The sequence below is a fragment of the Typopeltis vanoorti genome, chromosome 15 (assembly GCF_054136105.1).
Source record: "Typopeltis vanoorti isolate ZY-2024b chromosome 15, IOZ_Tvanoo_1.0, whole genome shotgun sequence".
Taxonomy (NCBI): domain Eukaryota; kingdom Metazoa; phylum Arthropoda; class Arachnida; order Uropygi; family Thelyphonidae; genus Typopeltis; species Typopeltis vanoorti.
The window spans coordinates 74,241,413-74,269,098 of record NC_143563.1 but is presented as its reverse complement, the minus strand read 5'-3'; the positions used below and the strand labels follow the sequence as shown (position 1 = coordinate 74,269,098).

Here is a 27,686-nt window from a genome sequence, read left to right as displayed (position 1 = left end):
TAACAAAATCAACTCTCTACACCGCACAATCAAATTCACTCTAGAACCTTAAGAAGATAACCAATTATCATTTCTGGACACTTTAATTAAGAAGCTTCCGAATGGTGGTATCAACCTCTCAGTTTACCGTAAACCTACCAATGCAGGACGTTATTTACATTTCACTTCCTCACACCACATTTCTTAGTATTGTACACATGTTGAAAAACCGTGCTTCTCTCCTTACAACAGATCAACAAGACCTCCAGGAAGAACTATCTCTGATATCCACCAACCTTACCATGAATGGATTTCCTTGAAGACTCGTCCACAAGATACTTTTCTCTGAATCCCGACAAAGACAACAAGATGATGTACGTTATATTTCTACCATAGTCATTCCATACTTAGGGACAGTTTCCAATAAGATTGCTAGACTCCTTAGACCACATAAAATAAGAGTGGCCTTTAAACCCACAGAAATGATTAGACAATTCTTAAGATCTCCAAAAGATAGCCATCCTTTCTCCAAATATGCTGGAGTTTATAACATACCATGCTCGTGCAGTTTGAATTACATCGGCCAAACTTCAAGGAGCCTTGAAATTAGGCAAAAAGAACATATAGGTGACGTCAATAATAACAGAGAAGAAAAATCGGGGTTAGCTTTTCATTTCTCAAGAACGAACCATACCATAGAGTGGGAAAGAAGCACAATTGCTTACATGGAGGAGGACTTCCGCTCCCGAATTTTTAAGGAGGCCACAACAGTTGCCCGCTGTATACAAAACCTTAACAGGAACCAAGGACTAATCTTGCCCGTGATCTGGAAGACCCTTATCAGATCCTTCAACTCGCCAGAACTGAATTATAGTGCCAACTATAGAACGTTCCTAAATAACAACAAGTGATATCATCCACGCTCTATGAATGTATTGTACGTGCTCTGTTCTTTGTTTAATATAATTGGAATCGGTTGATTATAGTTTGTAACAGTTTTTTACTTTTTAGTGCCATACATCAGTTATGTACCCTGAAGATGCCAACAGACTTAGTTGGTGAAACTAGTTGGTATAACTTAGTTGTTATTATATGCACTTGATCAATATAATCCCAATAAAAGTATTTCCAGAGCTTTTTGGTCAAGAAAATTAAATGTTTTTTTAAAACCTTGTTTTTGCAACTTCTCATATTATTATGGGAAGTTGCAAGAACAAAGAACCTTGTATACACCTGTAACTAAGAGGGGAAGAAGTTGGTCTTTAGGAGAGCAGATGATGGCAGCCAGCTTCATATGGGATTTGAAAGCAGTGTAGAGATTATATTTCTTTAAAGTTAGCTATTTCTTCTGAGGTACTCTGGGTAGAGTAACAGTGTTATTATAATTATAATCTATGTTGAGAGAAATGTGAGATGTATGTGGGTGTGAGGGGGGGGGGAAGGAAAAGTACAAGGGTGGTCTGAAAAGTTCTCATCCTCGACCATAGACGGCAACACTATTGGCAAGATTTTTTTTTTCTAAGTTGGTTCATCTGTCATAAGCATTCATGTGAAATTGCAAGTCATTCTATCAAGTAGTTTTTTTATACAGCTGTTTGAAGCAAAAGTATTGTCTATATCCCTTGAAATGGATAAAATTGAGTATTGAGTTTCAATTGAGTTTAACGCCATTCGAAGTTCATAAAAGTTTATGGGCACTCTTCTCCTTCATTTTCAACAATTAAGAAATGGGCTGCCGAGTTTAAACATGACCATAACCAGCCTTGAAGATGATCCACGTGAAGGATGTCCAAAAAGTGTAACAACACTAGAAATCATTGATCAAGTGCACGATATGGTATTGGATGACAGGCGAGTCAAAGTATGTGAAACTGCTGAGACTATAGGCATTTCAAAAGAATGTGTAGGATATATTTTGCATGAAGAATTGTAAATGAAAAAGCTTTGTGCAAGATGGGTGCCACACTTGCTCATAGCAAATCAAAAACGCACTCGCATGAAAATCTCTGAACAGTGCTTGGAGCATTTTAACAAAAATAAAACTGATTTTGTGTGTCAATTTATTACTGTGGATGAGACCTGGATTCACCATTACACACCAGAATCCAAACAGCAGTCAAAACAGTGGACAGAAGCCGGGTGTTTAGCGCCAAAGAAGACAAAGTCAGTTCCATCAGCAGGAAAGATCATGGCATCGGTGTTTTGGATGCTAAAGGCATTTTGTTTATTAACCATCTTGAAAAGGGTAAAACAATAACTGGGAAATATTATTCCGCTCTTTTAACCATACTACACAAAAAAATTCGTGAGAAAAGACCCGGTTTGCAGAAGAAAAAAATCATCTTTCATCAGGACAATGCACCTGCCCACAAAGGTGTTTGGCGGGGAAAATTAAGGGATCTGCATTAATTGTTGGAACATCCACCCTATTATCCAGATTTGGCTCCTTCTGACTTCTATCTCTTCCCAAAACTAAAACTCTTCCTCGCTGGTGAGCATTTTTCTTCAAATCAAGAAGTGATTGCAGCTGTAGATTGGTATTTTGTAGATCTTACTGAGAACCACTACAGGGACGGGATAATGGCAATGGAGCATTGCTGGAATAAATGTTTTATAAGGGAGATTACGTTGAAAAATAAAAATAATTTTGAAATTATAAAATTGTTTTCTCTTTGTTAGGCTGAGAACTTTTCAGACCACTCTCGTATTTTGTTAATCTTTTTTGACATTAACACTGGATAAGAAGCTGTGAGAAATAAAGGAAAACTCAGCTGTGAGGGAAGGCTGGTTGAAACAGAGGTTGGTGGCCCAGTTAACAAAAGTTTTTATGATACTACATTGTTTGACAAGAGGGGAGGGGATAATGGGAAAGATTATGGATGTATCTAACTGTGTGGCTATGTTTTCTTACTGAACAGAGAAATAAAGAGTATTATTAGGAAGTTGTGTGATTAAAGTGTCTAGAAAATAATGGTTATTATTATTTTGTTATTTTCTGTAGAGAAATAGATTCTGGATCTAGCTGTTAAAGCAGAGGAATAAGTCAGTGTCTGAGCCATGTGGCCCAATCAATGTATCTTAGCCAGATAAAAGGTGAAATGCAGTATCAATGGTATATTTTGCAAAATGTTCGATGTAAAAGTTGGCTAGGAGAGAAATTCCACTGCTGAATACTCTGCCTATTTATACATAGTATCCTTCCAAGTTAAGTAATAACCAGAATGGATGGCAAAATTGAAGATATCAGTAATGTTGGAGGTGGGGGGAGAGTTAAGGAAAGGAAGATATTGGTGAATAAAGGAATAATGCCAGAAATAATTTTGATATCATTACTGCATAAAATCAATTTTGAAACTTGTTTTGACACCACTTCTTTATTCACCAACATTTCCCTTTCTGACATCTTAGTAATATTTAAAATCATTTTGCTCCCTGAGTAATAATATGAGCAATGGATTCGAAGCTGTTTGATGTGTTTGAGAAAATGTAAGACAGACCTGAGTCACCAGAAGAGGACTATAAATTGCATATATGACAAAACAAACCTAATGGATACAAGGAGAACTATAATAGGGTAATTTCAACTATATGGATCTAGATTGGAGGGAGAAGAAAGCATGCAAGATGAGGGAAAGAGAATTTATTGTTAATGAGAGAGAATTACCTTAAATAGCAGGGGAGGGAAGATATTCAAGATGCAAAGATATTGAATCTACTAAAAGAATCTGTATATAAATGAAGTGACTTTTATGCCTGCAAATGGTGAGAGTAATCATGCAGTTTTGGGAGTTGATAAATCACTTAAGAGCTTTGATTAAGAAGTATATGTGTGTGTAACTACAAGGGCAGGGGATTATGATACACTTAGAGAAACAAAAAGCAGTATCTGAAAAACTGCATGGTAGAGGAATCAAGAATGCATGGAAAGTAGTCAAAGGGTATCCAAAATTGGCTGGATTCAAAGTTAGAAGAATAAATTTCATTGGAGTTAAATTGATAAATAATACTTTAAAGCAAAAACTGCATAAAAAGAAATATGATATATCTAGTACCAGAAGAAAAGTGATAAGGACCAGAAAAAGAATAAAAACAACAGACAAGAAAAGTGACAGCCATGGTGAGGAAGGCAAAATCAGATTACAAACAGAAGTTGGCTTAAAAGGCCACAGGAAATTTTCGAGAATATTTTTGCTATGTGGCAAATGAAACGTAGAATGATCATGGAAGAATAATATTGGTGAATATGGATAATTGGAAAGTTCTGGATGCATTAGAAGTAGCTGAGTTGTTCAGTAATCATTTTAATAAGGTCTACCTTCAAAACAGACTCATTAGCATCTCAGAATGATGGATAGAGGGGGATGAAGGGTACATATGGATGAGGTAGCAGTTACTGCAAGAGCTTGGCTGAAACACAGCAGTGGGATATTGGATCAAATATCAGCACAAGCACTGAAGGAATATGCAAAAAAAAATTAGCAATGCCCATGATCTGATTGTTCAACTTGAATCTCAACACAAGCATGATTCTTAATTAGTAGAAGGAGAACAAGATAATTCCATCACACAAGGGTGAAGCTAGAACTGAAGTAAATCAATTATAGACCAATCAATATCTCTGAAATGGCCATTAGAATATTGCAAAGGATGGTTAGGGTCCTGCATCCAGAGGTAGACAGATAGCACTTTGATCCTCTAAGGAAGCATGGCTTTGTTAAAGGTAGGTCTTATTTTTTCAATCTGCACATTCCATAATAGAGAGACAGTTAACTGGATAAGAAGAATGGAAATACCATGACAATCCTGGATATTGTAAAGGCATTTCACAGGATCCCATGTAGGCATTGTTACAAACTCAAAGGGAATGCCTGTAACACATGCAGGCTGTAACATGAATAGGAAAGTGGCTGGCTGCTGACAATGGAAAGTGATGTATGGAGGTTCTGAGACAGGAGAGTGATCAGTAGGCATACCACAGAACCCTGGGGTTCTTTTATTATCATTTAATATGTATATTAATCATACTGATTGTCTAAGAGCAGGCACATCAATCTCATATTCTGCAAAGAGGTCCACCTCAACTATTCAAATTAAATTCATTATATTAAGTACTTAGTAATAAAGACAGTAAAGAAAACAGATAATTTTCACTTTGTTTACTTAACCTGTTAAGTAAAGGAAAGATTCAATATCAATAACATTATGTAGAAAGAACTTCTGGATTTTGTCAAGACATTTTGACAGCATTCCACATGGCTGGTCTCCAAAGAAATGGAACAGAAAGAGGCTTGTGACATGGATCAATATTCAACTCAGCTATCTGTTATGGAATGCATGCATAATGGTTTAATGATAGGTATTAGAAAGTAGTGAAGGAAGGCATTGAATGTGATAGAAAGATAATTAGTGTGACCTCAGAGTTCTGTACTTCATTATTTAACTTCTATATTAAGGATATTGGGATAGTCTAGAGCAGCATTTCTCAACCTTTCTAAGCCCAAGGACCAGTAAAATGCCTAAAAGAATTCTACAAACCACTAAGTTACAGAGGTGTGGGGGGGGGAGAGGTCTGCCCTGGGAGGCACTTTTTTGGCGTTTAAGAAATCTTGCCATACTGTCTATAAAACAGCAACTGAGTGATGAAATAGACTTCGACAATACCATCGACGATTTTGCGAACAGAAAAGCAAGAAAAATAACATTTTAGAATATTGGAATAAAAGTTTTACTTCAATATTTTATTTTATTTCCCTATACGTTGTTTTGACTTTTTGTAATTTTTTTAAAAACCCATGTAGGAATTACCAACATTTCGGAAAAACTGTGCCATTTATAACATAATAAATCTAAAAGCATGTTTTGAATACATATGGAAACATAATTAATTAAATTGGAAGTAAATGATTAAAAGTGTATCATCATTGAACAAAGTTTTAATTTTTATTAAACGAATAAATAATATGATATAATTATGTTACTACTTACTTTTAATGAGATAGTTGAGCTTCTCAGCCCTTGCAGAGTTGCTGGACATCTGGCTCAATATTGGTCAACTTCAGTCGAAGATCGACACACACACACTAAGATGATTTCTGTATTTTGTTTTTATTTGAAAGAACGATGAAAATCCTTTCTCACAAAGATAGATTGTAGAAAACTGCATGACAATTTTCAATGCTTCTTCAGATAATTTGGGAAATTCACTTCTCACTGAAGGCGAGATCCAAAATCGAGCCAAACCAAGATCACAGAATTGCATTTTAAGTCCACTGTCACTTGAAAGCTCAATTAACTGTTCTTTTTTCGATAACGAAAGGTTGTTCTCGCGATTGCAAGCCTGAAATGGATCGCAAACCCACAGAAATTTCTTATAAAAGTTATTCAGAAAATATGTTTCAAAATTCCGATTCAGATTTTTGAGGTGGTCACAAACTTTTTCCAGAAACTCAGAATCAACAAAAATATCATTTTCCACTAAAAAGGATTCCAATGTTGGAAAAGGTGCAAATTCTCTATCTTTTACATAATTAATCCATAAAACTAGTTTTTTCTTGAATGCCTTTATTTTGTCGTAGGCATCAAGAACAGTTAAAGAATTTCCCTGAAGGGAGAGATTTAGTTCATTTAATTTCGAAAAAATGTCTGAAAGATAGGATAGTGCTGATAACAATGCTTCGTCAACAAGGAGTGATGCAAAATCAGAATTGCGTTCATTTACAAATAATAAAACTTCGTGCCTTAATTGAAATAACCTTGTTAGTACTTTGCCCCTGGAAAGCCAGCGAATTTCAGAATGAAGCAAAAGTTGTATATATTCACTGCTCATTTCATCGCATAGTACTGAAAATAACCTGTTATTTAACGGTCGAGCTTTAAGAAAATTAACTAGCTTTACAGTTGTATAACACAGTTTTAAATTCTGGTGGCATTCCTTTGGAGGCTAACACTTCCTTATGTATGAAACAATGTACCCAATTTATATCCAGAGCTACTTGACCACAGAAACAACCACGCTATGCCTGCCTGTTAGGGCATGGTGCTCTATCCGAACAGAAGCCTATACATTTTTTCCACTGGATCCCTTGGTGTATTATGTAATTATTGGGAGTGTGTAATATTTCTTCTCCAGTTGTTCAGGATGGCAAAGTTCTACAAAACAGAATATCATGAATGTTGTTATCATGCGCATATCTTATGTAGCATATTAACCACGCATCATTTGTAACATCGGTAGTCTCATCTATTTGTAACGCATAATAAGAGCTCTTCTTAACTCTTTCGATTAACTGAGATTCTACGTCACCTGCCATATCATTAATTCTGCAACATACAGTGTCATTTGAAAGAGGAATCAGATCAACATCTTTTAGTAACTTGTTGCCAAACAGTTTTTACCACATCTTTTATAGCTGGAAGTAGCAAATTTTCCCTGATAGAATAAGGTTTCCTTGTTTTTGCTATGGGCAAACTTAAGAGATAGGATGCTTCCAGTGTCTTGCTATTAATCGACCCCATGGCTGAAACTATCTTTCCCATGATTTAATGTCCCTAAGCGTCGCTGAAAAAATTCAATTGGCTTATTTTTCACATCACAATGTTTAGTTTCTAAATGTCGTCAGAGTTTCGCAGGTTTCATGCACTTGTTCAACAACACTTCATAACACAAAACACACTGAGGGTTCTGTTCACCTTCATCTCCACACCAAGTGCCAAATATGAACTGTTATATTTCCTATTGTATTTTTGTTTTGAACTGCTTGTTTCTTCTACTTTAATAGTATCAGATTTACTCGCCGTTATAACACATGTATCTCAATTAGGGTTAGCATCACCTGTTTCATTTGCTCTTCTTTTCAAAGTCCTAGTTCTAAGCCACTTTTCCATTATTAAAAAACGTTTCCGAAAAATATATAAATATATAAATACTGGAGGTTAACTCATGACACACTTTGTCCAAGTATCACTTAGCACTTCTGAAGATATATTGAGCCTTGGTTGAAAGAGGGAAACCTTCAATAATAAAAATCAATAAACAACAAGCAATTGGTTGAAATGTGGATAACACGTGTTCACTTCAAATCTGACAAAACAGCAAGGGAAGGTGGAAGCAATAAAACTATATTGTTGTTCACTTCATCCCTCTTTTATTATTCGTCATTCAGCAACAGAATGGCGCTGAATTACAACGTCTAACTTCATGATAAAAAACACGGACGACCTTTTCAAAAATATAAATAACCTAATCCTCTACCAGGAAGACATGCTCACTTCATTGGATGTGGCCTCTTTATAAGCCAACATGGACGTCCCCAGAACTTTAGACATCATACACACACACTACTCACAGAAGAGCACACCCTACACTCTCGTACCAAACTAACGCCTAATGACATTATAAACTTAATCAAACTAATAATCTCGGCAAACTTCTTCAAGTTCAACAACAACATGTATATTCAAATCTTCAGACTCCCTATGGGCCAAAACATCAGCGGACAACTAGTGGAATTATTCCTAGCACACATAGAATCACTCCCACTCCCCCTTCCCCCTGGGCATCACCTTTTACGGCAGATACGTGCACGATATTCCGTGCATTGGAAATCCTACATACACATCACCACCTTAAAAGTGTCCCAAAACAGTTACAGCAACAGACTAAAATTCACCATAGAAACCGAACAGAACAAATCCATCAATTTCTTAAACTTGACATTAATCAGAACAAACAACAAAACAGCCACGAAAATATACCACAAATCCTTGCATATCGGAAACTACCTCCATTTCCACTCATACCATCCATGTTCCGTTAAAAAATTGGTCATCTTATCACAATTCATAAATGCTTACAAATTTTCAACCAATCATAATAATCTGAACGTAGAAATAAAAAAACTAACACAGATCTTCAAAAATCCAAGATATATATATATATATATCTCATCATCAAATACCTTCAAGAGGTGTACACGATATGATAGTACTAAATGAAAAATTTACACCCTTACTAACTTCCTATCTACAATTTTCCTCCAAATCAGCCTGTCACCTGTCAAGACTCCAAAAATCAGAGATCTTATTTTTCTATCTTCTAAGACACTTTTTACTGTATCAATCCACCCATATCTTGTTCTTCCTCTGGGTCTTTTTCCTGCCAACCTGGCAGAGAACACTTGTTTTGTTAATCTTTCCTCTCAAATTCTGTTTAAGTGACCATACCACCTGAGATTCTTTCCTGATATTCTTGTTTTTAATATGATATTGTCATTGATGCCATCTGTTCACACCCCTAATTTTTCACAGGACTCTCATGTCTGCAGTCTCCAGTCTTTGGTCAAATATTTTACTTCTGACCAGCTTTCAGATCCATAAGTTAAAATTGGTTTGAACACTGTCATGTATACAGGTAATTTAGTGTTTTGACTAATTTCTCTCTTATTCCATATAAATTTATTCAATTGACTTCGTACATACCAGCTTCGTTGATTCTGTTGTCTATTTCTTGTTCTACAGATTCTCCATTCACAATGCGGTTGATATTTTCAATGCTTCTGCCTATTTTCATCGTCTTTGTCTTGTTATTGCTGACCATACCAAATCTATTACAACAGTTATTCAATTTAGTCAGTGAATCTTGCAGACTTGTAACGGATTTATTTAGAAGTATAACATCATCCGCATAAAGCAAAGAGCTGACATTAACATCTCCAATTTTGATATTAGGGTTAATACCACTTTCTTTCATATTGTGATCCATACAGATAATGAATATCGGGGGGGGGGGGGGATAATGTACATCCTTGTCTGACACCAGATTTAACATTAAACCATCTTCCTGTACTTCCTTCAATTCTAAATGTGGACTTACAACTCAAATAAAGACTAAGTATTGCTTGATATAATGCTCCATTGACACCATACAACTGTAGCATTATGAATAGCTTTTCTCTTGGCACCTTGCCACATGCCTTTTCCGGATCTACAAAACTTAAATACAGATCTTTATTATATTCCCATGATTTCTCAACTATTTGTCATAGAGTGAAAATGTGATGTTGACAGCCTCTATATGGCCTGAATCCAGCTTGTTCTTAACCAAGCTTTTCTTCCACAATCCTTCTCAACTGTTTCTCAAGCATAGTTGCATAAATCTTACAGAGGTATTTCTCAGTAGAGAAATACCTCTGTAATTTTCACATTGAGTTTTATTGCCCTTTTTATATACGGGTACTATGAGAGCTCTACTCCAATCATCTGGAATTCATCCTTCTATCCAGGCCTTCTGAACAATGCAGTGCAGCCACTATAATACTTTTATACCTCCATACTTGAGCATTTCTAGTTGAATATCATCTACTCCTGTATGGATATGTATTCCTGATTGCATGCCTGGTCAGTGTTTTTTTATCACTGTGCTGTCATCACTGCTAGTGTCATTTAGCAATTATCGGAGTAATTACTCCATACTTCAAGGATGTCGTTTCCTGCAAATCATCACCTTTATCATCTCTAATTCTTTTTACAACACTCTTTCCTCCATTTCTGAGCTTCAACAACCTCCAGAATATCTTGCCACCTTCTTGATATTTATTTTCTATGTTCTTACCAAAGTCTTCCCATTACTTTTGTTTAGCTAGTTTTACACAGTGTTTAGCTTTCTTACATTTGTCTCTGTATTCTCTAAGAGCACAAGCTGATTTATTTGCCAGGAACTTTTGATATTCTTTTTTCTTTTCCTTCACTGCCTCTTTAACTTCCTGTGTCCACCATGGAGTTCTGATTTTTCTATCCTTGCAGACAACCTCACAATATGCCTCTCTGGTTGAATCAATCAGTGTTTTCTTCAGGGCTTGCCACTGAATCTCCAAGGTTTGGTTCCTGTTCTCAAACTCTTTCATTTTTTCTTCAATAATCTTTGTGTATTTTAGTGTACAGTTCACATCTGAGAGCTGCTCAACTTTTATTTTTAAGACCATATCAACCTTACAAACCTCACAAATCTGGCCTTGCACAACATGGAATTGAAAATGCTAACCACAGGATCCAATGGAAAAATGCCAAATTACCACATAGATCCAATATAAACATGAACAGTTATATAAAGAAAGTGCTGATGCCTTAATTCATAGTCCTATTCTTAATTGAAATGACTGTCTCCCTATTCCTAAAGTTTGGGAAATTATTATCTACAATTGTATTCAATAATTTATCTGCTATATTTTAATTTTAGCCCAGTAGTTTTTAATCCACGAACATGTGACTGTATACGGAGAGGGATTCCAATTTAAGCATGCACACTACTGTTTTTTGAATTCAATTCCTATTGTTGCTCGTTAGTTGTACTGATGATGTCTTATGATACATAAAACAAAATATTTACATAATAAAAAACTTATTTACTGTGGCATATGTGTTATTCTTTAGTTATATTGAAATGTCTCTCCACATAGTTTTCTGTAAGCACTGTACATTAATTCCTTAACTATGTCCATAGGAAATTTGTAATGTTTGCCAAAAGCATATTGTAATTTAATTTGTAATACATTTTGTGTGTAATATAATTTATTAGTATGGTGATAATAAATTTATGTTTCCATTTGGCTGTAGTCATGAAAATTTTTTCATCTACAGGTAAAAATATAGTTTGTCCTATATATAATATGATAATATATTAGCACACAGTAATACCCAGCCTTATGATGCTTTGCTTTGTGATGATCTGCTCATACAAAGCTTTTCAATTAGGATGAATGCTAATTTATATGATGTTGCATTCACTCATATGATGGTTTTAGCTACATGACACTTATGTGAATCAACCAATGTGCAATTTTTGTGAAGTTTGTTTATGACGTTGTTCGCTACATATCTCTCTCTCTAACCATTACTTTATTTGTTGAAAGTTTTTTCACTTGGTTATACTATAAATTAAAGATGGCAAGAAATTATTTTCTTGAATTAATCCTTTATCCAAGCGTAAGCAAACAAGGTTTTATGCATGAAGTATCTTCATGACTGGGCTACTTGTATATAGGCGTGACTTCACATCAATTCCATAATGCAAAGCACGCATCCTTTCAGATATGTATAACACTATACATGTCTGAAAACATGTATAGTGTTATACATGTTTTCAAACAATATATATATATATATATATACACACATACTATTTTGACCTTTATTACGAAACTAATTGAAGTACATGCCATCTGTCTTACAGGGGTGGTCCAAAATGTACCTACCAAATTTAATGCTGTATTATTCTTGAATGAGGAGGCATACGAATCTCATCCAAAGTGTATTAAGGTCTACATTTTATGCCATTTACATTACAACATGTTCAATATCTTTACCTTCAATCTCAATGATCTTCCGCAATCATATCACAAAATTGTACACCACCTTGTGGAGGACGTCTGTTGGAATAGCCAAGATTTCATGCTCGATAGATGACTAGCTCCTCCAAAGTCTGTGGATTGTTCTGATACACTTTGTCTTTGAGATGTCCGCATAAAAAAAAAATCCAAAGGATTGAGGTCTGGGGAATAAGGTAGCCAGTCAATTCTGCTTCCATACTGCTTTGGATAATCCAAAGCAATGATATTCCCACAGAAATGTTCATTCAGAAGCTGGAAAATGGATTCTGTGCGATGGGGACAAGCACTGTCTTGCATGAAAATGACTCATAGAACCATAGAAGCCCTGAAGGAAAGGAATGAAATTATTTTCAAGCAAGTTTTGATATCTCAGTGCAGTTACAGTCCCTCAGTAAAAACAGGTCCAAAAATGCCAACTTTTGACAAGGCACACCACACAGTTACATGTTTTGGGCGAAGACTTGAAGTAACCGAAGCATGTGGATTTTCTGATCCCCATATTCGCCAGTTCTGCCTGTTCACGAACCCATCAAGCCAAAAGTGTGCCTCATCTGGAAACCAGATGAAGAATTGAGAACAATTCTTCTGATCATTGCATTAACAAAGTCCAATCTTGATTCTGTGTTCATCTGTAAGTGGCTGTTGGGTCTGGATTTTATAGCGAAGCAAATGAAGATCTTCCTTGAGAATTAGCTGAAGACTGCTGTGTTTGATCCCTAACACCCGAGATGCTCTCCTGGTAGACTTTTTTGAGCTTCTTTCAAATGTTTCCCGAACTTTTTCAATGTTTCTTTCAGTCCTTGCTGCTGAAGGCCTGCCACTTTTATAGTGATTGTCTAACACTAACTCAGTCTTGCAAAATTTCTTGACTAGGTTTGATATTGTGTGCATGTCTGTTCCACTTTGACACCAAACTTTACCAGAAATGCTTTTCTAACCTTTTCGGAGCTTTCTGATGATCGAATGCACTCCTTGATGATGAATGCCTGCTGTACAGTAGTGTAGGCTGACATTTTTCATACCCTGCAAAATTAAAAGAAAACACAAATGAAGCACAAATGGCTTGATGGCTCTATAATGTGTTGGTAAAGTTTTTTCTAATTATACCAGCTAATTGCAGAGAAAATTGGATTTAAACTTGGTAGGTACATTTTGGGCCACCCTGTATATAAATCCCTTCTTCTTGCAAATTTACTCCACACATCAAAAAATTTGTAATCATTCTTTATACACAGCCTAGATATTGAATCGTTTGTCATCATAGCTCTTCTTAATTCTCCGTTATCATACCTAGATAATATAATATTTTCACTTTCTCACTTCTTCCAGCAGTCTCCATTCATATCCTCTCTCATACTGTATTTATCACCAGACAAATTATTTATTCCTACCTCAACTAACATCTCTTTTACTTTCTTGCATATATCTTACCTGGAACACTCTGAATAGAAATTTCTATAATTCTCACATCCAGTTTTATTTTCCCTAGTATAGATGAGTGCTATGAGAGCTCTCCTTCAATCTCCTAAAATCAACCTTCTGACATGATTTCTGAATTATGCAGTGCAGCTGCTGTAAAATGTTTATACTTCCATATTTGATTATTTCTGATAAAATAACCTCTTCATGGTCTTTCACATTTCAAATGGTTTTTCTTCATCCAGTACTGAAATATACTCATAAAGATTATACTCCTGAATGCTTTATATCACTATTTTATGACTGTTTATGGAATTTAATAATTTTTGCAAAGTAATTACCTTCTGACATCTAGAATATTGTTTTAATTTGTGTGTCTCTGTTATCATCTGATTCTTTTTACTGTACTTCCATTTCTAAGATTTTTCAATAGCATTCAGGATATTTTGTTGCCTTCATGATATTTAACTTAGAAGTGGAAGGAAATAAACTGGAACAGGTTAAAAAAAATTTCAGTTACTTAGGCACATTAATCACAGATAGGCTAAATTATGAAGAAACTATTAAGCACAGCATAAATCTAGGGTAGTCTACTATGACCTAACTTACAAATATATGGAAAAATACATATCTATCCAAAGAACTTCAAATCAAAGTATATAGTTCAATGGTGCTCCCCACAGTTCTTCATGGTATAAAGACTCGAATTATTAAACAGAAGAAAGAACAAAGATTGACAGGCTTTGAAAACAAGTGTGCTGAGTGCAGAAATGTAGGAATTTAAGGTAAGATTTGATAAACTTTGCGTGTAATAGTGGAGACCGTGTAATAGTAGAGAACAATGTCTCCATAATCTCCATTTTGACTCTATACGTGTCTGGTTGTAATAACAATGATATAAATATATTTAAAAATCTGAAGGCAACTTACTGGATCCCAAATATTAATTAACTTGTCTCCAGCCCTGTAAGAAAACATATACAAAGCATTATTAAAAAAAATGCAATTTCTAAAAATAAACATTGATGAAATATATCTTATACAAGGGGGGGGGGGGAAACATTGCTTTGAAGAAAATTTAAATCAATGCAATTAATATTAATCTTAAGTTATATTATAAAGGATTGCAGATAATACCAATATTTTCATTTAACTCCTTTCCAAAATATAAAAACAAAAGAATCAGTTACAATACAGGTGACACCCTTGCTTTGGCAACCATGTAAGGACAAAAGGAATAGTTTGTTATGGTGAACAAATTCACTATATTACTTTTTTGCAACTGTGAGATATGAATGTATAAATAAGCAAGATAAGTTTAATCTCATGCTACCTATATAACTTAATCATATTTCAAAACTAACTGTTATAAACACTAGTTTCTATAAATTAAGGAACAAAGAGAAAAATTGCAATAACTTGGGGGGGGGAGAACATGATATGAAAGTCAGGTACATTATGTAAAAATTAATGCTGAGAAATATACTAATGAGTGGCCACTGTCAGTAGCATATGCAAATGAGCCACAGCAAAAAGCAAGAGTTTTGGAGTGGTTTATATTTTGTGTCTGGAGTGAGAGCCATTTCATGAAGGCAAAATTCTCAATTATGGCTGCAAGACATCATTTAACCAATGAATTCAGGTGGTCAGACATTGTAAGAATAGAGGCTGGCCAAAGTCAGGCAGAGGTAGCCAGATAACTGCACGAGTCATTCCGTGGTTTACAGACTGTGAAACCAATTCCAACAGTCACAAACAGAATCCCACAGATGCAGTGAAGGAAGGCCATGAGCTATAAATGCAGTGGATGACCAATACATTTGATTATCTGCTTGCTAAAACAGGAGTGCTATCTCAAATCAGCTATAATATGACCTTGTGTTGGCTACAGAAACATTGGTATCTGCTTCCACTGCATACAAAAGGTTTCACAAAGGTTGTCACAATGTGCTAGGCAACTGGGAGCCTGTGCACCCAATCCTGACGCCACAGGAAAGAATTTTTGAAATGAAGCAGGCTCGATGTCAACTGTACCGAAACCCAATGGGGGTTGTATTGTTTACAGATGAGTCCTGATTTGCTCTGCAAAGTGACCAGACATGCTATGAATTTGAAAAAACTAAGTACACATCATCATCCTTCTAATATATATAAAAGGGATGCTTTTGGTGGAGGTTATATGATGGTTAGGGGAGGCATCTCGCTGGGTGGATGCACCAACCAGTATGTTGGTGCATCCACCAATAAGGTCCAGTGGCAAGGTCCTGAGCCTTAATGTCTGTCCATAGGCACGCATGATTGGTGAAACATTTCTCCTACAAGATGATAACAATCATCCTCATCGAGTGAAACTTGTGGACCAATATCTTCAAGAGTATTGAATGTATGGACTAGCCAGCCAGTTCTCCTGAACTTCATCCTATTGAACATATCTGGGATAGGTAAATGTGCTGCCACTCTCCAACCCCCCCCCCCAAAAAAAAAAAACTTGAGGAACTCAGGATAGCTTTGCAGGAGCAATGGTTGTTATTACCTGCTGAGTTCCTGGACACCATTATAAACAGTATGAAACATCATTGTGAGAACTGTATTACTGTGAAGGATGACCACATTACTTACCAAAGCACTTTGACAATCTCATTTTGACATCTTATTTTTGATCACTGTCTTTATGTACCTATTTGTTACTAAATTAAACTATTTATTTCAATTTTTGTGGATGTTTCTTTCACATCTCATATCATACAGCTTTTTTCCCGAATTGCATAAAAATTTATCTTGCAGTTTTTCAGTTATTGTGATTTTTTTTTTTTGTTCCTTAATTTATGGAATAGACTAGATATGGGTTGCATTAACCACTGAACCAGCCTTGACATGTTTACACATCAATAAACAGATATGAATTCGTACTGGAGTTAACATTTGGATACTAAAGAAATAACATGGATACAAAACTGAAATTTTTGATATATTTTATCTGTGTGGTTTGTTTATGTGGTTAACCGAGCTGAGAGAATCAACTTTAGATCCATATTAGATGCCAGAGTCCAAAGGTTTGATATAAAGTTCCACTCAATACTTGGCTATCTATACATCATAATAAATTAATTATATGCAAAACGAGGCTATTTTGATTTAGGATGGTTTATATCAACCTCCTGTAAGATATGTGATTTTTTTAATTTATTTATTTATTGTTTTCTTAGATTAATTAATGTATTTTAGTATATTATTATTATGATTTTTACTGAATTTATTGTTTTTTGGTGTATTTATTAATATATTTGTAGACATATTACTAATTTAAGATAGTCTTTAAAAATGGCACCAAAATCCCAACAAAGCAAAAGGCTAACACGGCCAGTTTCATTCATATTTATATGAATGAAACTGGCCGTGTTGGGAGACAATCTCTGTCCCACTGAAAACAAAAGCATTTCAATGCTGATACTGGTTATACAAATCAGGATAATTTTGAATAGGAATTTCCAGAATAAAACAAATTATTAGACGACTAACTCAGGAATTAGAAAAAGTTGAGAAACATTTTAAAAAACTTAAACAGAATAAGAAAAAGAAGCAGAGCAATAAGAGACAGCAAAAGAAGGAAGTTGGTAAGATGATGATTAATAATAATAATAATAAAAAGATATATCAATTAACATATGAGGAAAAAGAAGTAATATGGTATGTCAATTTAATTATTAAATTTGTGCTTGATGACAGGACAAAAATTCAGGATGTGACAAATGCAACTGAGAAACAAAAAAGTAAAGAGATGGTAGTGTTCATAGGAACTTCATTTAATTACAAATAAATATAGTATACAGTACGAGAGAGAGAGAGGATACAAAAGAATTGATAGAAGCAGCAAGAAAGAAGGGTGAGAGAGTGATCTGTTACTGAGATATGACAGTAATGAGTTAAGGAGGAGGGCTATGATAGCAAATGATTTGATGTGAGGCTGTGTAGAAGAAATGGATGCGAGTTTTTGGATGTGTGGAGTAAGTATGATGACAGAAAAGACTTATATAAGAGGGAAGCTGCACTTGAATAGATTTGGTATCACCAGGAGCCTTTGAGAAATTATTTATGGTGATGAAATCTAATTCAGAGAGTCTGGGAAACTAGATCATCATTTTGTGTGTGTGTGTGTGTGTGTGTGTGTGTGTGTGTGTGTGTGTGTGTGTGTGTGTGTGTGTGTGTGTGTGTGTGTGTGTGTGTGTGTAAGGTATGCAAATATTGTAATGACACAAATGTCAATGAGCACAGTTATGAACCTGTTGAAGGTGTGGATCTGTACAGTTGAGTCTGTGTCGGTGTGTGAGAGAGAGAGAGAATGAGAAAGATTCCCAACTGAGCCAAGCAGAGTGCAGATACAGGTATATGGAAAAAGCCAGGAGGTAACTTTTTATGTCTGTACCAAAAAGCTAGCAGTATCAGGAACAAAGAGGTTAAGTGTGTTGGCTCAGTGAATACACAGTGGCCTAAGACTGGCATTAGTGAAACTTGGCTCTCAAAGTCATATTATTATTATTACGTGACACCTCCAGGGAGTCCAAAGATGCATCGAGGGAGGGCATCTACTCTACAACACTCCATCTCCACCACTCAATCCACCAATGAACTGCAACTACACCACCACCACTAGTATTTTCACAGACAATTACAAATATCCATGTGCCCACAGCGAGATTTGAACCTGCAGCCTTTTGGCTGGAGAACGGATACACTAACCACTAGGCCAACCAGGCCCCTAGAGTTCAGCAAACATATAACGTGGAAGTGTGGATGGGCAACCTTATTAAGCAAGAGATCCATATAAGAAAAAGATGATGATGTGAAAGAAATATTGTGAGAATAAGGATGAGAGGCAATATGAAATATAATAAAATGCAGGCTAGAAAAGTTAAGAGTTATGAGTATTGTATGGAAAGTGAAGTTGTAATATGAAAAGAAACTGGCTGTGTTGGCAATCCTAAAAATTTTATCATTTTGCCACATTTTGAAAGAAAAAAAAGCATGAATGTGGAAGAATATCTTTACTGAATGCAGATGGCACCTTTGTGTCATAAGAGATATGATTATTCAAATAATAAGTGCTCACTTGGCTAGGATCTAATAACCTATGTCTAAAAATGCACTGGATAAAGTGGTACAGGTGAGAAGGAGGTTCTAGAGCTATTGTATAACCTGGATATGAATTCAGGAATAGGGACAGATGGGATATCAGCCAAATTGGTTATGCCCTTGATATGTTTGTATAATTTGAGTCACATCTCAGGAAAGATCATCTCACAGGAATGGAAAGAAAGCATGATAATTCAGATGTACAAGAGTGGTAAGAAAACTGAGGCACATAAACTACCAACCTGTCACTATCTCTGGAGGTTGTGAAAATTAAGAACTCCTATACAGAAATGAGCTGACAAGACAAGCTATGCTTTTGCAAGGAACAGCATGAGTTTACTAAAGAGCAGTCATGTCAGAGTAATTTTCTCATAATTTATGATGTTATGGCTGAATTGGATAAAGGAAATGGATAGACTATGATAATGTGGACTTTGCTAAGGCATTTGATAGGATATCACAAGAAAGGCTGTTGAATAAAATGGAAGATATGGGATTGGAATATAAACTATTTACTTGAATAAGCAAGTGGCTCTTGAATAAGCAGGTAACAGAAAGTGATAAATGAATCTGCCAGATTTAAGGTGACCAGTAGAGTACCCCACAGGTCCAGTACCAGTAAAGAACCCCCCACAGTAGTCCAGGGATCAGTCCCGGGACTACTGTTGTTCAATCTATACGATAATGATATTGGGAAATACCTGAAGGAAGATATTGAATTGTTTGCTGATAATGAAAAAATTGGCAAGGGTAATCAGGAATGTTACTGATATGCCACACTTACAAAATGATTTAAATAGGCTGGAAGTGAGGGAGATTGCCAGTGGCATATCATATTGGTAAGATTATTATTATTATCATCAAAAACCTGCATAAAGTTAAAGATTCATCGAGAGAGGCCATAAATCACCAACACAAGCTGTCATAGCTTTGACTTAAGGTGACACACATACACACAGAGAGAGAGAGAGAGAGAGAGAGAAAATTGAGAGTTTCGAACAGGGGCTAATTTCTAAGCTAAATAGGATATGTTTAGGATAAATATCAGTAAAAGAAGAGTATGGATCCAACAGTTTGGAAATAAATGAGCACAAACATCAGGCACTTAAGCAAAAAGTTATTTTTCACTTGGTTACAAATTAAATTAAAAATATCCATCTGATCACACACAAACTTGTAACTGTAGTCACAAAAAAATTGTAGTCACAAACTACCATGACACAGACACACGTACGTGTGTCTGTGTCATGGTAGTTTGTGACTACAATTTTTCTTCTTCCAGTCTGCACATTGCATATATACATAGCTCATTTTTTTCAATTTTTTGAGGAATAAAACATTACAAAAATAATTTTTAAAAAATATTTATTACAGTGAAATAACAACACAAATGGACAAACCTTTCAGCAACAAAATAAAATTTTTCATCCGTTTATAATGACAAATAAAATATATAAAGTAAACAGCATTTCAGAATCTGTGATCACTGTGTTATGTATGTGTCATGATAGTTCACTGCAGAAATGAAGAGTAGAATGTATGTGCTGTGTGGTCATAAACATACTACTTTTATTACGAAGTAAATGTCTATTCTTATTTCAAGTTTGCAAAATTCCTTAATTTATCAAGATTAAAAGGATAAGGCAGTAGCAAACTGAGAAGCTCAACACAAAATGTTTTGGCACATTTGCTTCCTAAGTTTGATGATCAGTAACCCATTTGGTCTTCGTATTCTCATGTTAATTGCTTCTTTGCAAAAAATAATCTAAATTCTAAATTGTTCTAAATTTCCATATGGCATTTAAGTAAAATATCTCACCTATTTTATATATATATATATATATATACACTACATCTAGTTTTCTTAAAAGAAGCTCAAATATTTCAGTCTCTTTCCTGAGATCTTGGCAACAAACACCTGTTTGGCTAACCTTTCTTCACCCATTCTATTTAAATGGCCACCTTAGCTCTCTGACATTGTTATCATTCTTAAATGATAATAAAGTCAAGTTCCTTTCTAATATCTTCATATTTAATATGATTCTGCTATTGATGTTATCTGTTCACTTCCCTAATTTTTATCAAACCCTCATATCTGTCGTCTTTAGTGTCTTTGATCAAGTACTTTATTTCAAACCAAACTCACAGATGCATAACTTAAAACTGGTTCGAACACTGTCTTGTAGACTGTTAGTTTGGTTTTGGGCTAATTTCTCTCTTATTCGATATAAATTTATTCAGCTGACTACCCACCATATACAGATTTGCTTATTCTGTTGTCTATTTCCAGATTTAACTTTGCCATCTTCACTAAAAATTATGCCTATATAGCAGAAATATTTTATTTGTTCTATAGAATCTCCATTCAGAATGCAGATGAAGTTTTCCATGTTCCTACCTATTTTCATAGTTTTGGTCTTTTTATAGCTGATTTTCATGCCAAATTTGTCACAGCTGTTATTTAATTTAGTTAGAGAATCATAGAGACTTGCAATGTGTTTTGGAGTACATCATCTGTATAAAGCAAAGAGCTAAGTTTAGTTCTTTGCTTTATATCAGGCCAATTCTAATATCAGGCCTAATGCCACTTTACTTAATAATGTGATCCATATAGATGAACAAGAGTGGAGATAATGTGCATACTTGTCTTACCCCTCATTTTGCATCAAACTATCTTCCTGTATTTTCTTCAATTCTAACTGCTGACCGACAACTTATACACAGATATGTATTGCTCTGCATAATGTTCCATTACTCCATATAATTGTAGTGTTTTGAAAATCTTTTCTCTGGATATCTTCTCATGTCTTTTCCAAATCTACAAAACATATTCCCATGATTTCTCACCTATTTGTTGTAAAGTGAAAATCTGATCTTAACAACCTCTATTTGGCCTGAACCCAGATTGTTTGTCCCCAAGTTTCTCTTCCACAATTTTTCTTAGTCTCTTCTGAAGTATACTTGCATAAATTTTACCTGGAACACTTAGTAGAGAAATTCCTCTGTAGTTCTCACATTCAGCTTTATTCCCTTTTTTTAGACATGGAACTATTAGAGCTCTACTCCAATTATAATTCATCCTTCTGACATGGCCCTCTGAATTATGAAGTGTAGTCATTGCAAAACTTTTATACCTCTATCCTTAAGCATTTCTGGTTGAATATCATCTACTCCAGCTACCTTTCCACATTTCAACTTTTCAATGGCTTTTTCTACCTCAAGTATTGATATGCACTCCTCTTTTGGATTCCTCTTGAAAATGTTCTAGTATGGTTCTGTCACTGCTTGTTTCGTTTAACAGTTTTTCAAATTAACGGTTTACTGAAGTAATTCTTCCGTAAACCATATTTCAGAGATCCCAATAATCTTTAGACAAGCAGAGGCTATCAACACCACCAATTCATCTCTTTTATTCTGGATACTCCTGGCATTAGTATAAGAATCTAAGCATTGTCACAGTTTCTATATCTATTGTTATCCCCCTCCAGACTCCACTGGATTCATCATTACACAATGTATTCCCCTTCTCCCAAGTACCTATTCCCACAAGACCCCTGCTACTATCTACCCTGATAATTATAGTTTCCCTGCACTGACACACCGATTTGTTCAGAGAACAACATTCTCTCCATTATCTGGAGACAGCTTGCATTTGACTACAGGTATAACACAGGATTTGATTAACATGGCGAAATTAATTGCAGCAATCCCTTGATATATACAGCAAGAGTTTTGATTATCACACCTTTAAATTTACCATGCAAAAACATGCAAGCCTCTCCCAAGTACCTATTTCCACAAGACCCCTGCTGCTATCTACCCTGATAATTATAGTTTCCCTGCACTGACACACCGATTTGTTCAGAGAACAACATTCTCTCCATTATCTGGAGACAACTTGCATTTGACTACAGGTATAACACAGGATTTGATTAACATGGCAAAATTAATTGCAGCAATCCCTTGATATATGCAGCAAGAGTTTTGATTATCACACCTTTAAATTTACCATGCAAAAACATGCAAGCCCCGTGGCGTGAGCATGATGACGTCATTCCTCCCACGTAGCCATGCTCCCAGAGCCTGAATGCCAGCCAGTTACTTCGCTGCTAGCATCAAGAGTGGGTGTATTACAAGCTCCAGTTGTTCTGCTGTACGTATTTACAAATTACATCCTCATAAATTTTACAGCCCGTTAATCATGTCGAAGAATAAGAGCAATCCCACAACCTGGTCATTAAGTGAAAAAAAGAAGAGGAAAGTAATTATCTTAGATACAAAACTTGATATAATTAAAAGATTTAAACGTGGTGAAAGTAAAAGTAAGATTGGAAGCAAATTTGGTTTTAACAAGTCTACAATACGGACTATTTTATCCAAAGCTGATGAGTATTGCGAGCAAGGTAAAGTTGCATCTACATCTGCAAGTATGCAATGCACATGTAACTGGAGTGCTATAATGGTTGAAATGGGAGATCTGTTGATTATTTGGCTGGAAGACTGCAATCAAAAGAGAATTCCAATTAGTGCCTATAATATCACAGTCAAAGATCTAAGCCTGTTTTCAAGACTTAAAAGAGACTAAATATAAAGAAGACAATTTAAAATTCACAGCTAGCAAAGGCTTGCAAGAATATGTTAATTCTAGGGCTGAACTAAAGAATGTGAAAATAACAGGTGAAGCTGCAAGTGCCGATGAATATGCTGTATCCACATTTCCTGCTGAGCTGAAGAAAATAATCGAAGAAAATGATTACGATTACCACCAAATTTTCACCTACATTTTCAATGTAGATGAAACTGACCTCTATCAAATAAAACACTTGACCAAGGATTAGAGACCGCAGATATAAGAATCCTAAGAAAGATTAGAGGAGTGAACAGATGGCATCAATAGCGGCAATATAATATTAAAAATGAGAATATTAGGAAAGAACTTGACATTGTCAGCATCCAGAATGCATTAGCAGAGCTAATCTCAGGTGGTATGGTCACTTAAACAGAATGGGCAAGGAAAGATTAGCAAAACAAGTGTTCTCTGCCAAGTTGGCAGGAAAACGACCCAGAGGAAGACCAAGATATAGGTGGATTGATATGGTACAAAGTGCCTTAGACCAGTGCTTCCCAAACTTCTGGATGTCAGGGCCCCCTTTGCAAAAATTAAAATATTTCACGGCCCCCCTCGAAAAAAAATCGTAATAGAGAGATATATTATAATAATATTTATTGTATTTATATTCAATACAAAACATACACAGCGAATATTGCAAAAATCAAATGCATATATTACATTTTTTGCCTCTTACCGTTTGGTTCTGAAGACGATGCGAGCTGTTCTGGTAAAATATGAAATACTGTCCTTTTTTTTGAGTCTGTTTCTGCTTCTTCTGATTGTTCGTGGGGATTTTTTTAATATTTTTTATCAGCCACTTATTCATTCTCAGGATTAAATTTTTTAACGATCAAATAATATCACCACTTACTGGCACACCACAGACTGATAACATGAAATTAGTGAATATTACCTGAATAAGGGAATCCCCGGACCAGGAACATTTTTCTCTTTTGTGACTTTTCTCCCTTTACGGTAATTAAGCCTAACGCGAAACAGACAGCAAAGGCAGGTTATTAAACGGTACATATGATTGGTGCGGTATTAACAAAAGATCGTGCAACCGAAAGATAAAAGCATAGCTGACAATTGAGTTGAAATGCTAACTCTCTTCAACCGAATTCCATATGTGAAACTGCCATAACATTCATTATATATATATATACATATATATATATATATATATTACTTAGTTTTAACACTTATATGAATTTTAACACGTTCAGTTGAATTTTATTGCTGCCTTGGGAAATCGAAATCACACACATCTAATTAATAACAATAGTTTTTAGTTAGATAATGTGTTTGCCCATGCAACATATGGTTTTGTTTCAGTCTATACAGCATAGTTTCTGTTTGAGGGGACATGTGATTCATTAATTAGTGTGTTTTTATCCCAGTTGTCTCTAATTGCACCATTTCTTGAGAAATGGTGCAATTAGAGACAACTGGGATAAAAACACAGAAACATAGAAACCTTAATGCTATGCATTAAGGTTTCTCCATTGCTTCTGCCTTAATATCACTACGGATCTGGGTCTGGCTCCCACTGACGAGACCTCAATAAAGGTCGAAACCGGTCTGGGTAGTGGCCCATCCCTTAATGCATAGCATTATACATTTCCGCAAGGAGATGTGCTTTGCATTATGGGAGATACTAAGATAAGGAGTGATGAGAGCTTGGTCCACCTTTATGAGTTGCCTCAGTCCTGAAGATACTTCAGACAGAAACTTTGTTTGCTTACACTTGGATAAAGGATTAAACTAAATTTATTATAGTAATGATGTAAATTTTTCATGTAGTACTATCATATCCTGTACACTCCCCTCCCCTTGATGGTACATGGCAGGAATTTGATGATGATGATGAAACTGGCCTCTATTGGAAAAAAATGCCATCTAGAACTTTAATATCAAAAAAAGAAGCAGCACAGCTTGGCTATAAAGTATCAAAAGACTGCTTAACTGTTATGCTTGGAGGGAATGCTAATAGAGATTTTAAATTGAAGCCGCTGCTTCTCTGTCGAACTCAGAACCCAAGGACTTTAAAAGGATATGTAACAAGAACTCTTTACCTGTAATTTGGAGGGTGAATCAGAAGGCTTGGGTTACCCAAAGTCTATTCAAAGATTGGTTTAAGTCTTATTTTTGGCTGGCAGTTGGAGCTTATTGCAAGAGAATAACTTAGCTTTCAAAGCTCTTTTGCTTTTAGATAATGCACCTGGTTATCCAAATTCTCTTAATGATCTGTGCGAGAATGTGAAAGTTTTATTTTTCCCACCAAATACGACATCATTGCCACAACCCATGGACATGGGCATCACTGCAACTTTCAAAGCCATTTTCTTAAAAAGACATTCTCAAAGGCAGTAGAAACAACAACAAGAGAAAATGCGATTACGCTCCAAGAATTTTGAAAAAAATTTAACATTAAACATGCAATTGAAGACATTCATTACTCATGGGAGCAAGTGTCTTCTAACTGCATGAAAGCTGTTTGGAAAAACCTTTTGCCAGATGCGCTAATGACTTAGGTTGTTTTCAAACTCCAGTGAACAATGTGGGCGAAGAAATTGTTGCAATTGGTGAAGATCTTGGTTTTGATGGTGTTGATGCAGAAGATGTTGCAAAAGATTTCAATGACAATGATCTTCTTGAAATTGAACAACAATGCACATATGAAGACAACAAATAAATGGAATGTGAAGATGAGGTTCCAAAGGAGATAACAGATAAAGAACTGGATGGACTATTTTGTAGTTTAGAATCGCTTAAGTAGCAAGTAATGGATATGGATCCAGATGTTAATCGAAGAATGCTTGTTTACCGAGGTCTGGAGAGTCATTTTGCTTTTTATTGTATAATTTATGCCAATAAGAAAAAAACTAAAACTGTTCAAACGACTCTTGATAACTTCTTTTGATAAAAAATTTGCAGTAACTAATGTAGGTACAAGCATTTATTAAACATTTACTTTGCATTCATTTTTATCTTTCCTAAAAGAGTACCATATAAAATGAATTATTAGTACAGTAATTGATCATGGCCAAATTGTACTTTTTACCATTGATTATTATATTTGATTAACACAATTTTGATATACACGGTAACATCGAGGGATTAATTAACCGTGTTAATCGAGGGATACTTGTACTCCCTTCTTCATTCAAATGTAAGCTGTCTTTTGCATACAGTTCCTTTCTGTCTTCAATTGCCTTCCAAACATCCATGTAACCCAAGCTCCTTTTTCAACACATTCTGGCTATTATATTATTTATTATTGATGCTCTTATCTGCAGCTCTGCATTATCATACCTGGGAAACTCACTATCTTCCCTTCCTCAGTCTTCTTCCATACAACCTCAAACATGAATCTCAGATCTGTTGCCAACCAATTCACACTGCTTCTCAAGTCATTTGCTCATAATCACAATCATCAAATCTACCCTTTTGCCTTGCTTAATTGCCATAGTTACACCATCTATTATTCCTCCAGGCAAACACTCCTCTGGTATCCTATCTTGTACACCAAGGGTCATTGAATTGCCATACATCACACCTATTACCACTCTGTTTCTTCCCAGCTCACCTGCATTCCTCCCACACTCTCTTTCTTTCTCTCCCTCCCTCCCTTAATACTTTCTTTCTTTGTTCCTCCACTTACCTGCCGTCCTGTTCACTCTCCAACACTGGTTCCAGCATTGTCTCACCTTTCTCTCATTCCCTCTCTTTTACCGGTTCTCCTATTCTCTCCCCCCCCCTTCTATCATTCCTGTAACTCTCTCTCTCTCACTTCTACTCTAATTTGCTTTGCATTTTTTTTCATCACCTAATCTCTTCTTTCATGATTCTCAATTTGTTCCTGATACATACTTCTTTCAGCACATCTCTCTCTCTCTCTCTCTGCAACTCGACATTCATCCTCCCAGTTAACACCATCCTTAAAAACTTCAAGATGTTTCAAATCTACTTTTACTTTTTCATTCACATTCCACTCATTTTCCTCACCCTTAATCATGCTACTCATCTCTCTCTCTTGATCAGTATATGTTAAACATATTTCATTAACATATGAAATACACAAAAATACATGAAATTCATTTTGTGCATTTCATGTATCAAATTATCAAATTTCTCATTTACCTTCCTTATCTGTATGATTA

At 35.4% G+C, this 27,686-nt stretch overlaps 1 protein-coding gene across 1 annotated transcript in view; it reads right to left on the bottom strand.

The window, feature by feature from the left end:
- The window catches only part of LOC150098894 (WD repeat, SAM and U-box domain-containing protein 1-like), a 138,110-nt gene that overhangs the window by 45,711 nt on the left and 64,713 nt on the right, over positions 1-27,686 (bottom strand). Inside the window, exon 6 of the mRNA XM_090405770.1 lies at positions 14,712-14,745. Coding sequence (XP_090261896.1) covers positions 14,712-14,745 — 34 coding nt within the window. The remainder of the gene's footprint in view (positions 1-14,711; positions 14,746-27,686) is intronic.